The sequence below is a fragment of the Phoenix dactylifera genome, chromosome 4 (genome assembly GCF_009389715.1).
Source record: "Phoenix dactylifera cultivar Barhee BC4 chromosome 4, palm_55x_up_171113_PBpolish2nd_filt_p, whole genome shotgun sequence".
NCBI classification, from domain to species: domain Eukaryota; kingdom Viridiplantae; phylum Streptophyta; class Magnoliopsida; order Arecales; family Arecaceae; genus Phoenix; species Phoenix dactylifera.
The window spans coordinates 3,864,421-3,878,610 of NC_052395.1; the positions used below are offsets into that span (position 1 = coordinate 3,864,421).

At 36.6% G+C, this 14,190-nt stretch overlaps 1 protein-coding gene across 2 annotated transcripts; it reads left to right on the plus strand.

Annotated features, from left to right (window-relative positions):
- The first annotated feature begins 2,925 nt into the window (after positions 1–2,925).
- LOC103713342 (zinc finger CCCH domain-containing protein 8-like) lies at positions 2,926–14,179 on the plus strand. Of its 2 annotated transcripts, XM_039125350.1 has the most exons (12): positions 2,927–3,448; positions 5,262–5,509; positions 9,644–9,703; positions 9,806–9,904; positions 10,087–10,137; positions 10,217–10,438; positions 11,071–11,108; positions 11,190–11,236; positions 11,365–11,438; positions 11,634–11,687; positions 12,227–12,370; positions 13,739–14,179. In XM_039125350.1, the coding sequence occupies exons 1-12, from the start codon at positions 3,079–3,081 to the stop codon at positions 13,889–13,891; spliced, it is 1,560 nt and encodes a 519-aa protein (XP_038981278.1). In that variant the 5' UTR covers positions 2,927–3,078; the 3' UTR covers positions 13,892–14,179. The 2 variants fall into 2 exon arrangements, with proteins under 2 accessions (XP_038981279.1, XP_038981278.1); XM_039125351.1 differs by lacking the exon at positions 13,739–14,179 and having other exon boundaries at positions 2,926–3,448; positions 11,365–11,499; positions 12,227–12,368.
- Positions 14,180–14,190: the final 11 nt, after the last annotated feature.

A 14,190-nucleotide genomic window follows, 5' to 3' on the forward strand; every position in this document is an offset into this window, starting at 1 on the left:
ATATGAACATTAGCACCTAAATCTAACCACCAAGTATTAGTAAGAACGTTTACAAGATTTGATCCGAAACATACATAAGCATAAAACTTACCCTTCTTTTCGAACCAAGCCTTACGTTTTGGACACTCAGCTTTCATGTGCCCAGGCTTCCTACAGAAATGACAATTTGCATCCTTTCCTTGAGCTTGATTGCCTTTAGCAGATCCCCTTCCCTTTGGTGGTGCTTGTTTCTTTTTTTTCCCATAATGGTGCTTTTTCTTTCCAGCTTCTTAAGTCACAAAATTAGCAGAAAAAGTTCCTTGTTGTTTTAGTCTTATCTCCTCCTGAACCACCATACTAGCCAACTCATTCACATTCCATTTATCCTTGATACAATTGTAGTGCATCTGGAATGGACCATACTGAGGTGGCAATGAGTTCAGGATGAATTGAACAATAAAGGACTCCTCTACTTTCATTCCTAGAGTTTCAAGTTTGGCAGCTATATTTGTCATCTCAAGGATATGCTCTTGCATTCCCTTAGCCCCATTATATTTCATGGTGGTAAGTCTATCCATTAAGGCCCCCGCTAAAGATATATCTACTGAGCGAAATCTCTCCTCAACACTTGTCAAAAAAGTTTTGGCATCCTCTGTACTAGGGAGTGAGTGTTTGATGTTTCCAACTGTGGTCATTTTCAAAAATATAAGGCTCCACCTATTTGATTTCTTTCCGGCTTTGAAATGGTCGTTCTTATCTTTGCTACTATTTTCAGTAAGAGCAGCTGGTTTTGGGGTCAAAAGGGATAAATCTAGGTCAAAAACTCCTAGGGTGAATCTGACTCTCTCCACCCATTCTGAAAAGTTACTCCCATTCAGTATAGGAATAGATGATGCTTGTGAATGTAAAGAGAGCGGTACACTTACTGCAAAGAATTTCAATTTATTCACATTAGTGCTTTGAATTAGACACTCATAAATACAATAATTAGAATTTAAATCATAATGGATGAACTAGTGTATCATTAAAATCAACCTTTGGGAGGATCCTAACATGCAAGTGTTCTCTCCGGCATTTAAATTCTGTGGATGAACCAGTAGTATCATCAAAATTCCTCTTTTGGGTAGAAAATTTTCACATACAAATTGTTTCTTCCAATATTAAAATTAGTGAAAGAACTAATCGTATCATTAAGATCCAACCTTTGAGAGGATCCTAACATACAAATGTTTACTCCAATATTATCCATTCATAATTATGATGTCAAATATTTTTCATCTAAAATCAGGTAAGATTTTGTACCTTTGGGCAAACAAATTCTCACTTGATTTTAGTACAAATAGGAATTTTACATATAATAAACTAAGATTACTACATACAAATACATGCCCAACCATAATAAAATTCAATTAACAATTAAGAATTTAACACATAATGGGCACAAGGTAATATAGAGGTAATAAGAATAATTTTCATAATTTTTGCTCTCTTTTTTTGAAAATAAAATAATATTTAAAATAATAATATAATAATTATTTTAGGTGGGTTCAGGTCAACCCCTGCCTATTGTTTATGGGCGCAAGGCCAGCCTAAACCTTGGTCAAACCTAGAGATGGGCATCGGGCCGTACCGGGCCTGGCCCGGCCCAGGCCCACCTCTAATCAAACCTAAGGCTGAAACATTAAGGCCTAAGAGGTTTTGTCAAACCAAAACAAGAGCCCAAGCTTTTATAAGCCCAAAGATAATTCATACCAAGCCAAACCGTATCCAAACCTTATATGATGGCAGGTTCTTGTAGTGGTTGATCAGGGAATAAATACAAAGCAATTTACCAGCATCAACGCAGCAGCTTGCATGAATACAGTGAATGGCTTTGTATTCATTCATGTAACAACATCAGAACTTTAATGAACGAATTGATTCATTTGTCAAATACAAGTGCAATATCATGGCTCTACTTTAGCAAGTAAAAAAAAAAAAAGAGTCCTGGATCCCCATGAGTTCTTAATATTAATGGAAAAATATAATAATCCGCCAACCTGATACCAAATGTTATAATTTCAAATATGAAAATACATCAAAAATATCTTGGATTATCATGTTAATCACAGTCATAATGCAGAATATAAAACCATAAAGATGTACCTGTATCCATTGTTAAAATTTGCTCTTGCTTTTAGAGAGTAGAATCATCCTAACAACATTCCTCAAGAGTGTCTCACGATGGTTAGAGGTACAAATTATGTTATAGGTTTGAACCCTAGAGTCTCTTATTTCTTTTATAGGTCTCCCACCATCAAGAAACCAAAAGACTTTTTTAATAGGTTTTGTACCAGCAAAAAAACCAAAAGACTCTTTTTAATAGGTCTTCTACTCATAAATACAATTGAACTAGTAATAACCCGGATATTATAGGGTATGTGGGACACTTTAATAGAATATTAATTTAATAATATTCTTACAAGTAATACAGGACATTTCGATTTCGATTCCATTAGAAAGTGGAAACGCTCAAATCCCTTAAAATCTAATTTCAAGGCCATTAATTTCCCCCATTTTACGAGTAATTAATTTTCCTTTTTTTAAGGGAAAAGGCTTATGTTGAAAATGTATATAAGGGTTTTCCACTTTCAAGTCAAATTAATGATAAGTTGATTAATGTCGTTGTTTTATATGCCGATCTTAATTCAAACATCACGTGTCCCCGCCCCATGAGACGTTCACCTGCGATGCACGTGATCGCACAACGAACGACTTAGGCGCAACGTGAGCCGGGCACAACAGGGTTCAGCGACGGGAGCGAATAAATAGCTGGACTAGTCCGGTACATCGCGTGGCCCCACCATGTGTATCAATCATATTTTGCACGCAGAGAATAGCGCGTTCTATTACCCACAGACGATCATCCTGACTTCTTCAATCTTATTTTAAAGCCCATCTATCTTGTATCATCCCGCCGGGGAACGGCATTCTGCGCTGCTCCTTCCGTCTATCTCCGAACCCTAATAAAATAGAGCTCAAATCTCTCTCCCATCACCTTTTCCTCTCCTTCTCCTCCTCTCTCTAAGAACCCTAGCTGTCGTTCTCCCCTACCCGCCAATGTCCAAAGAGATCTATAACTATAGCTCGAGCTACGGAGTCGGCGGGGGGGCCTCCTCCTCCTACTCGCTTCGCGCCACCAATCGCTACCTCTCCGATGGCGGCTCCTCCAGGCTCTCCAGCGTCGACCCGTTCGCCGCCGCGGTCACGGACATGTACTCGGATGGGCTGTCCTCGCTGTATGCGAAGTCGGGAGATGGATCCTTGAGGCTCCCCGGCAGCGGCATAGCCGGGTACGGCGCCGCCGGGAGCTTATCGGCGGCGGGCAAGATCGGCGGAGGCATCGGGAGGGACGCGGTATCTCCGGCGTTGTTTGCAAGTTCTGCCTTGGATCCGATGGTGGTTGGTGGTGCGAAGCGGTCTGTGGAAGGTTAGAGTTTAAGCCCTTGCCTTGGTTTTGTTGGATAATTTTTGTATCATTTTCTATGAATCTTTTGAGCCTTTGTGTAGATCGTAGAATATGGATCACGGTTGCGATAAAATTTGGGGGTTATTTTGGTGTTACATTATTCGATAGCCTTGTTGGTTTGAGCTAAAACTCGACGGCTGAAGGTCTTTCAGCTAGAACTGAATCGAAGTAAGCTGGGACAGTATCTGGAAGTATAGATTGCTTGAGAATCTAGACTCAATTAGACGAGAGGGAAAAGCGGCTTCAGTTACGTACTTTGATATCACAACTAACAATAAGGTTGTATTTATATCATATTGATGGTAAAAGATTCATGAGATTTGTTTCTAGGAACTATTGGTGCTATTTTCAAGTACCTTTTAGGATTTTTACCTATTATTTCTAACTATCTTTTTCATTTGGCGTTTCATATTAAGATGCTCCGTTTTTTTAAGTATGTTGATTCTCACTCACATTTTCTTTTCTCGAAACCACAAAATTCTTCTTGCCGGTCTTAATTTTTGTTTCATGTAAATGTTTTCAAGCAGCTTCAACAAATTTTCCATTGCTGTCCTGCTCATATCTGTCAGAGCAATTTCCACATTGTGAAAAGTTACTTTATTAAAAACAAAAAATTTAAAAGTGTGCCACAAATTGATTCTGGCAAATATGATAAGAATAAGCAGAAACTGAGAACTATTATAGAAATGCTGAAGGAAATATTTTTTAGGAAAAAATTCTGTTCTAGGAAACGTGGTGCCAGCTGTAGTCAAAATGCTGGTTCTTAACAGAAGTTTACAGGGCACCAAGTTGGTGATTGGAGTCAAAATAGTGATTATTGAATTCTCCTGATTGCGAGAAGAGTATTCTCCAAATATTTGATTTTGATAGCAGTATTTTCCAAACTATTAAAAATTCAAACTATTCATTGCTTCATTAGCTGAATTATTCCCTGAGCTAATGATAGGATGAGTTTATTGCCTTCCCCACTTCCTGCCATGCCTGTCTGCATGCTTTTCTTTGCACAGGCATTCTTTTTAGTTTATTGCTTTAAGAGCTTGCTTGGTATTGCTTAAAAAAAGTACTTTAGCTACTTTTAATCAGGAAAGGCACTTTTTTAAAAAAAAACATTTTTTTGGAAAGTGCTTTTACAAGAATAAATTGTTAGGAGAAAACAGAAAACTAAGCTTCTGGTTTCTCTGTCTCATTTTTATAAAAAAGAATCAACACCAAACACATTCTAAGGAGCATTATCTCATCTTATACATGGTTAAGTGGACTTCCATTTCATCCACCTTTGGATCTTAAGTACGAAGAAGATGAAGTTTCTCTATTTAGAGATTCAATAAAAAAATATTAATAGGTTCTGAACAAGTGTCGGATATTTTGGCCAACTTATGAGCAAGTTTGACTACAAAGTCTTCTTAGTTAGATTTAATCTGCTTCACATATTTTATTTATGTAATTTATTATTTTTGAAATTCAGATATTACATTCTTAATGCGGTTATTTTGGTTTTGTTATTTTACTTTATTATGTACAGTTACAGTTTGATTACCTAGTTTCTATTAGTATTGCCATACTGTAAAACTACTGAAATAGTGTGTTTGATGACTTTTAGATGGGCTGTATTCTTGCTACTTGAATTATATTTATATAGGACCAGTTTTATACTTTATGAGTGTAGTCAGATCTTCTTTGATATCATACTACTTATTTTAAATATATGATTTTGTAATATTATCTATGTATATCACAGTTTTCTTATAATTTTTTTTCTATTATCTACATATAGCTTTCTACAATCAGAGTATTCTGAGAAGCCATAACACTATTGGGCAAAGTGATGCTTTATTTTCTTCAAATTCTTTGGTCAAACATTCTAGACCTGAAACTGCAAGCAATCTTCCTATATATCCACAGCGACCAGGAGAGAAGGACTGTGCTCACTATATGTTGACAAGAACCTGTAAATTTGGAAACTCCTGCAAGTTCGACCATCCTATTTGGGTTCCTGAGGGTGGAATCCCAGACTGGAAAGAGGTGACCATCTATTAATGTTATTTCTATATAGTGGGTAGCGGTGAGTTGATTTGTTAGTATGTAATAATGTCGTGAACCATATTTAGTCTTTTTTTAACATGAAGGGGCCGATGCAATTTTGCAATATTTTATACTATACTAGCAATCAAGAGTTTATTTGATCTTTATTTTATAATATATACTATGTTATGATTACAGTATTTAAATTGCCAACATACAAAAGAATATTGCTTATCATGAATATATATCTCTTAAATAACTCATATTGCTTTTGTATAGTATTCTGCGTTATGAATCCTAGAAAGCTAACATTTTCCTACTTATTATACACTACATTGATTCAAAAGTGAAAACCATTTACTTTCATGCTAAAACGTATCTTGTAGGTTAGTTTTTTTCTCAGCATCATAATAACTGACGGCAAAATTTGCTTGAGTAGAACATAGGTGGTCTTGTAGCATTGCCCATTTGCACTTCCATCTGTATCCATTGTTATAAAATTTATCATGGGTCCATTTATTTATGCCAATGAGCTATGAACATCTGTTGGCTTTCTGTTTCCTACAAAGTACTATTTCATTGACCTTTTCAGAAATACTCTTGCTGCATGTGGATTGCGACCTACTACAAATTTTTATATCTTTAATCTAAGGTTTTATAAAAATAATTGTTAGAGATGCGTATCACTTTTTCTTCAATAATAATTCTTGCGCAAACAGGAGTATTCTTTTCCAGAATCATTGATGCATACACCAGGGCAGGAAGTTTGAATATCGTTTTTGTTTTCTCAAAAACTGTGTTAAAATCTAACCACAAGTTAGCTCTGAGCTTGGGCCTTATTACCATATGTATTTTTGTAGTTTCTGGGTAAAGACAGTACTTGGGTTATCTTAGATGTATCTTGGCTGCTGAGTAGTTTAGATGGTTTTATGTTTGTGTTAGGGGCTCTATATATAAGGTCCAGCCGCAGCCATGAATTTAGAGGAATTATCTATATAATTGTGAATTAACTTAATATTCTCTTTGGAGGTATTTTAAAACCTAAAGTGGATGTGTTTCTTGTTTTGCAATTCTTTTTTGTGCTTGAAAGGTGGTTACATGCACTGATGTATGCAAGTCAAGTTGTGAGTTGGTATCTGAAATGTGTTTTGGTGAGTCAGAATTGGGCGATTTTTACTTTTATTATTCTCAACTTGTCCGTTAAATATATTACCAATAGTTTATTATATTGTATAATAGTATAGAAATTTCCAAAAATCTTCTGTACATTTGAGGAACAGTTGTGCTAGTAATTAGTTGCTGCCCTATATATCTATCAAATTAGATCTGGGCCCCTACTTATTTTAAGCAGGTTGGACATGATCAAATGTACAATGAGTGGCTAACAAAAGATATGAGACTCACTGATATTCATTGCAGGCTTATTTCTGAAAATTTTTTGGTTTAAAGAGGTGAACCTTTATAAAGTGGCTCACTATGCAGTGAGCAAGTCTAAGATCAAAATTGTCAAAAAAATGTTTTCTCTCCTTTTCTAGTGAGCAAGTAGATAAGGTGGAATGACAAAAGTTATCTTCGAAGGATGTGTTAAAGATAAACCAAATTCTTGTATTCTGGCATGTATTATTTTTTTCTAAGCAATGCAATAAGATTTTAGACATTTGTTTCTCAGGACTCATATTATTCATAGTCTTTTGTTTTATTATGCCTTCTTTCTTTGCAAACATTATCCTTTTCCATGAAAGCAACTATTGCTAAATTCAAGGCTTGTGGACTAACATGTGTCTTTCACTTGAATGCTATTTTTATGTTGAATGAAACATGCAAAGAACACCGTATGACCTTCCATCTATTTGGCAGCTCAGATTATGACTGCTGGTATGACTATAGACAAGGCAACCGTTCAGGTGTCATGATTTAAACTTGTGGTGACACTAAAATATGGGATTTAATTTGTCACTGATTAATGTCTATGCACTGGCAAGTGGATAACACTGGAAGAGTATGGATAGCTTAACATGCTGAGGTCGTTCACCCCTCAGCAAAGCTACCTGATATTTCTTTTGAAAAGTCAAATCCACTTATATCCACATATGTTTGGTTTTGCTGACTGTTTTGCATAACATAATAAGATTCTGGTGGATGGAAATATACTGAACCCTTATTGCATCAATGGTGCAACCATTTTTGACTCTGAGGCTTTTTAGATATTGGGAGTGCACTGGAGGCATGTATTTTCTATGGGGCTACAAAGTCTCTTATGCTCGCGTATTAGAAGCTTCTTTTGAAATTATGGAAACCAAGAAACTAAATGATATCTGACCATATGTTCTAAGTTGGTCATATGGTTGATAAGATTTTTTTTAGGGGTTCAACTGGCCAGTTACTCTCAAATTTTGTTAATGGAATAATTGAAAGTTGTAGTTCTGAGTTATATGTCTCATTGTGTCACTGATACAGGATACTATGCATCACTAGCATGGGTCTACAGAAGTTGAAAAAATTGAGCACCAATGGCTGTACATACAAATTAGAAGCTCTTATCAGATTGTATGAATAAAATATATTTCTTGCTTAGTTGTCATTGTGAAAGCGGTAGTAAATCAATGATCTTGAATTGACCTGTTTTGACTCATTTCATGAAATGTTGCTGCCGGAATATGGCCTTTCAAGGCTGTGAGAAGATGTGTTAGGAAAGTATATGTTGAGTATATACGGAGAGAGAAAGAGAGACAGGTGTAAAAGAAAAAAATGCTGTTGAGGACTAGGGCAGTTTATTTTAATATTTACTAAAACCTACCAGTATAGTAATTTTTGTTCTTGATAAGATCTGGTTAGAAACACTAATGAAAGTTGGAAAAAAATTGACAGATCTTAAGGTTCAACTCCCTCTTTTTTAGTATATGATAGTTTAACGTATGTAGCACTGTTTATGCTAGCAAACCTCTATGTCTAAATCAGTTGTTATTCACAAAGTTTATTATTCTAATTTGATAGGAACCTGGTTTTGCATCCATTCAAATTCCATACTATTTTTACATTTTGTTTCTCAGATTTTTAATTTTAGAGGCTACTGGAAAAACATTTTTGTCAGTTTAGAGTGTCATCCTTTTCTTGTATCTAATTGTATAGCTTAATTTTTTTGGTGTTGTGGAACTTTTTGAAAGCTTTATCAGATGCTTAACTTTCTTTCTACTTAGTCCTTTGGCTTGTTCAATGTTGGCCCAAGATCAAGAGTGGGTGGGGTGGGTTTGTGGGGGCTGACCTGGACAAAGTTTTCAATTTATGCCATTCCTTCGAATAATTCCTCTTTTGATCTCACTCACTGCCAAAATTCTAAAAGGGCAAAGTGCCCTAACATGATTAAGTATTCATTGCTTGAACCAACTGTTAACCAGCTCTTTCATTCTAGGTGACATTGTAGAATCTTGTCAGATTTGGAAATCGAATAGACATCTGAACCCCATAAATTGAAGTTTCTTTGAATATGGAAAGGTTTAAGTAATGATATTTCTAGGATTATTGAGCTCTTTTATATCCATGTGATACATGCTATTATTTTTTTTGATGACATTGATACATGCTATTATTGATAACCAGAGTGAGAAGAAATAAAATATATACAACATATAGTAACTGAATGCTTCAGATTCTTGGAATTTTGAATGTGTTACTTCATGACAGTCATTGACAACCAAATTATAATACCATGTCAAATCTCGCACTTCTAATTAAATATCTCAGGTTTAAACTAACATCATGTTAGATCTTCTAGATTTATCAGACTATGGGCTATTAGTCTCGCTGATATTTGTTCTTTGCATAAGTACAGAACAATATTGTAACATGTCAATAACATTCAGATTTATTGGGCTATCAGATTCATTAAAAGTTACATACGTCAGAATCCTCCTGACATCCAGCATTAGAAACCTGTTTCATGTCCAGATCACATTGTTTACCTGTTATGGTTGAAGATGACCACATTTTGTTGGACCTTGATAAGCCAGGCCAAGTTGGCAAATATTTCAAGAATCTGGGATATGAGCATAATTGCTGCTTTTTTCCCCAATACTAAATAATAAACAATTTGATCTTCCATATTGTTTTTAGTAAATGATTTCCTGGTTCTTGCAGATCCCATTCGTCCCTACAAGTGAATCTCTTCCTGAGAGGCCAGGAGAACCGGACTGCTCTGTAGGGAGTTGGATTTATTCATATCCTTTTGTTTGCATCGCTCATTCCATGAAACCTCAGTCTTTTGTGTATAATCTGAATTATTGTTCTTATGATGTCTAGTACTATATGAAGACTCAAAAATGTAAATTTGGATATCGATGCAAGTTCCACCATCCAAAGGACAAATTACATGCATCTGCTGGTGAAGTTGGTGGGGAGGTAAACTCCCGGCATCGGCTTTGTGCACCTACTGGTTTTCCCTGTCCCCACATCACCTCTTCTCTCTTCTCTCTCTGTCTCTCTCTCCTCTCTCTCAACCCCCCCCCCCCCCCCCCCCCCCCCCCCCCCCCCCCTTTCTCTCCTTTTTCCTCTTTCACCATATCTATTTTATGGAACTGCAGGGGACTGAAAACTCAGTGTTACCAGTTAGGCCATCCGAGTCATCATGTTGGGTGAGATGTTTGTTTTTCACGCATTCCTTTGTGGGATTATTTGTTTTGCTCCTTAATGTAAACTTCCAATATTTTGCAGTTCTATGCAATGACTGGGAAATGTAAATTTGGTCCAAATTGCAAATTTCATCATCCGAAGGATCTTAAAATACCATCACATGGAGAAGATACTGATAACACAGGGCAGATGGAATTAGAGAAAGATGATGGTGCAGCAGGCGGAGATCCAAAGCTAGCGAAGGCACATATTCCAATCACCCCTGCTCTGTTGCATAATTCAAAGGGACTGCCCATACGTCTGGTAACATCATATACTCAAATGTTTGTTGGGATTTTTCTTGCCAAAGCAAAGAAATTAATGATTGAAAGCTGGCAGTTAACTTATCACTAGAATTAACTTTGAACGAGTTTGTTTAGGATTCTATATAGCAATTGAAGTTGATTGCTTGTCTGGTCATAGCATTATGAGAAACTATGTGATATCTGAATATTGTCTGAACTCTGATATTTGTCATATTCTGTTTATCTGGCAGTTACATAATTTCTTCATATACCTTCATTTCTGCTTTGCATCCGAGCAATTTCAGCAAATAGATTTCTAGAAATGATTGCAAAGTATGCTTAGTGATCAACATTTTAAATCTCGTGGGAAAGAGCCATCCCGTTTTTTTCTATCAAACGGGATGCACAGCTATCCAGCCCCATCCGACGCTTGGGACAGTAGATGTCCTAGGATAGTAGATCAGGATGCTGGGATGATGGCGGGACAGTACCATCTTGACACTTGAGGCGGTATACTGTCTCGTCCCGCGGGGTACCCCAACGGGATTTGAAACCATGTCAGTAATAACCGTGAGCTGATTTGCCTAACTAATTAAGATTATTAACTGTTTTTTATATGAGTAAATTACATTGTTTTATCTATTATTGTAGGGTGAAGCAGATTGTCCATTTTATCTCAAGACTGGCAGGTGAAACTTTCTGCAGGATTCCAAGTTGTTTCAACCTCAATCTTTTTCTCTAGTATTTAGTTGTTTCTCTCTGTTATTCAGCTGCAAATATGGTGCTACTTGCCGATACAACCATCCTGACAGAAATTGTACGTTATTTGTACTTCAATTGTTGCACATTGCTATCTGGATTTAAAATGTTACTGAATGTTACCAAATTCTCAGTTCTATCTTTATACCTTTTAATAGCAGTCATTTGGATTGGTGTCTTATGCAGCATTTAATCCACCATTGGCATCTTCTTTAGGACAAGCTATTATGCCTTCTCCAGCAACTAATTTGCCTTTTGGGGTATTAAATCCAGCTGCTAACTTTTTTACAGAGTATAAATCTGCAGTCAGCCCAAGCATCAGTAAGGACAAAGAAATAACATTAGCTAGCACGATCATGTTGCCGTGTTGAATAATTAGTGGTTTTAGATGCACTGTTATATGCCAAATTGCATACTATTAGCAGGTGTGCTTATACCCCTTTTTGCTGATGCAGCTTGGAGTCATTCCAACTATCTATCCTCAAAGGCCTGGAGAAATTGAATGTGATGTACGTTATTGATAGCTTCCTCTTCATGCTTGGTCTACTTACTGCATCAAGAGTTCATTTGACATCAGGACCAATTACATGTGCAGCCAAGAATGCATCTTTATATGCTAGTCTATTTCTATAATGTTACATGTTCTAAATTACTAATATGTTACTGAGATCCACATACAACCATATCGGATGCTTTGGTGTATCTGCTACCTATATCTCATGTTTATGTGCACGTACTATATAGCTGTACACTGACTACTATCTATAGCAATTTAAATTGTCTTAGCAATAACATAATATTTTTTGTCATATAAGATTTTTCTTCTTATTCAGATGGCTTTTCTATTCTTATATGTTTATTTTTAGGATTCAGCTACCTTGATATTGTTCGTCAAAACAATAGTTCTCTGTCCATCTTTATAGTCTCTCTCTCTCTCTCTCTCATGCTTGCTTCATTTTATAGCCATGTAAATGCAACTAATTAAGTTTCTAGGGTGCTGGTTTTGCTAAAGCGATTTTACAATTGTTGTGTACAATTGAGGATGCAGTACTATATGAAGACTGGACTGTGCAAGTTTGGAGAAAGATGCAAGTTTCACCACCCTATTGACCGGTTAGCACCGATCTCAGATGCAAAGCAGGCTCCTCAACAGAATTTCAAGCTTACCCTTTCAGGGCTCCCAAGGAGAGAGGTAAGATGTCAAAACCATTGCATTAAAGTTGTTTAATAAGTTGTCTTCGGGATTGGAAGTTAATTCACTTGATGATCATTTTTTCACTTTCTTTTCATGTTGATTCTCCAAATAAACTTCTTCAAGATGTGGTCTCATTTTGTCCTTACCTGTTTTCTCAGCTTTCATGTTTTTCTTTATGAATTAACATGATCTGAATTCCATTGTTTATTGCATCTGTGTATGTGAGGATCCCAGATTTTGTCTATTTTGAAATACACAGCTGGGAAAATATAATGGTATACCATTATTTAATGCCTCACCATGGCCATACCTATACATCATCTTGATCTCCTAAATCAATATTTTTGCACCACCCAAGCTGGTACTTCTTAGTGCCTTGCTGTATATTGTCCTGTCTTCTTTGCTGAAGCAGTGTGGCATGTACCTTTTGAGCATTCAAGTCGCCTTGATTTTCTGACATTTGTATAGTACTATAGTAGGGAGGACTTGCATCAAGTGTCGGTCCTCAAAATGGATCTTGCTCCAGCTTTTGCTCCAAAAGGTAGATCACCCTGAAACCCCAACTATGAAAATATGTTCCCATTCTCCTGGTGGGCTTCCATATGTAGAGTATTACTCCATTTGGAGCATAATCTTGGGGTAGCTAGCATTACTCGGAGCAAGATATTAATTTCTTGTTTTCATAAAAGTGACAAGATACAATTAAATCTGTTCAGCTGGTTAAAAGAACATGAGGTATCTCTGTTCCAATATTAAATCCAAGTTCCTGAATGCCTCTTCATATGTTCTTTTATGAATCATTCATATTGACATCATACGACTACTTTCATCTTATATTAGTGGACTCCACTTTGTTCAATCCTTTACTTTAAGGAAGAGAAATAATGCCTTACCAAAAAAAAAAAGGAAGAGAAAAAAGTGCACGTCCATAAGTGGAAGTGTATTTGTCAAATTGTGTGGGCAATAAAAAACTTCAAGTAGATTGGCGGATCACAACCATCCATGGTACCTCTCATATACATTGCAAGAATGGTTCATCAAGTGTTGTTTTTATATGAAAAAGGAAGACAAACAGTATTTTCTGAAACAAGAATTTGTTCTAATTGAAGTAATATATTATCAAACATGGCGGAAGTCATACAGTAGTAGAAATTCATAAAAGGTGAGCCAACGGCTCCTCAACGATGCCATGTCATATTCAATACGCTACAAGGTCCTCCCTGAGGCACAAATCCTATGCCGTAGGGTCAGTTCTGGATCCTCACTGCTATGTGGTGGAGAATTTTTTGTCATCATTTGCAGTGACCGTGCTGTTGAATTAGCGGAGAGTTTAAATCACTAATCAAGAAACCACTGTTATTGCAGGGTGCTGTTATCTGTTTCTTTTACATGAAGACAGGCACATGCAAGTTTGGTGCAAAATGCAAGTTTGACCACCCGCCCCCTGGAGAGGTCATTGCTATGGCAGCAAGTCAAGGAACTGGAAGTGGGACTGCAACCGGTCTCTTCCACCGATAGCGGGGAGGACAAAGATGCTGCTGCATGCTGAGGGACAGCATTAAGAGAACAATTTTCCCCAGCATGTTTGTTGGACAACTCCTTTTGGCAGCTTCTAGTTTTTGAGGATTTTCACTGTTACTGAAAACAATTATTACTTTGCTTGATTAGCTGATGAACACGATTAACCTGCTGTTTTTGGCAAGTATTCCTGCTTGTTTGTCTATCAGCCAACAATGTTGTGGTATATTTTTAGCCATGCATGCAGAAAGGACGGTAACCCTTTTTCTCCCCTCTCCAGCATGGGAAGGACAAGTAAT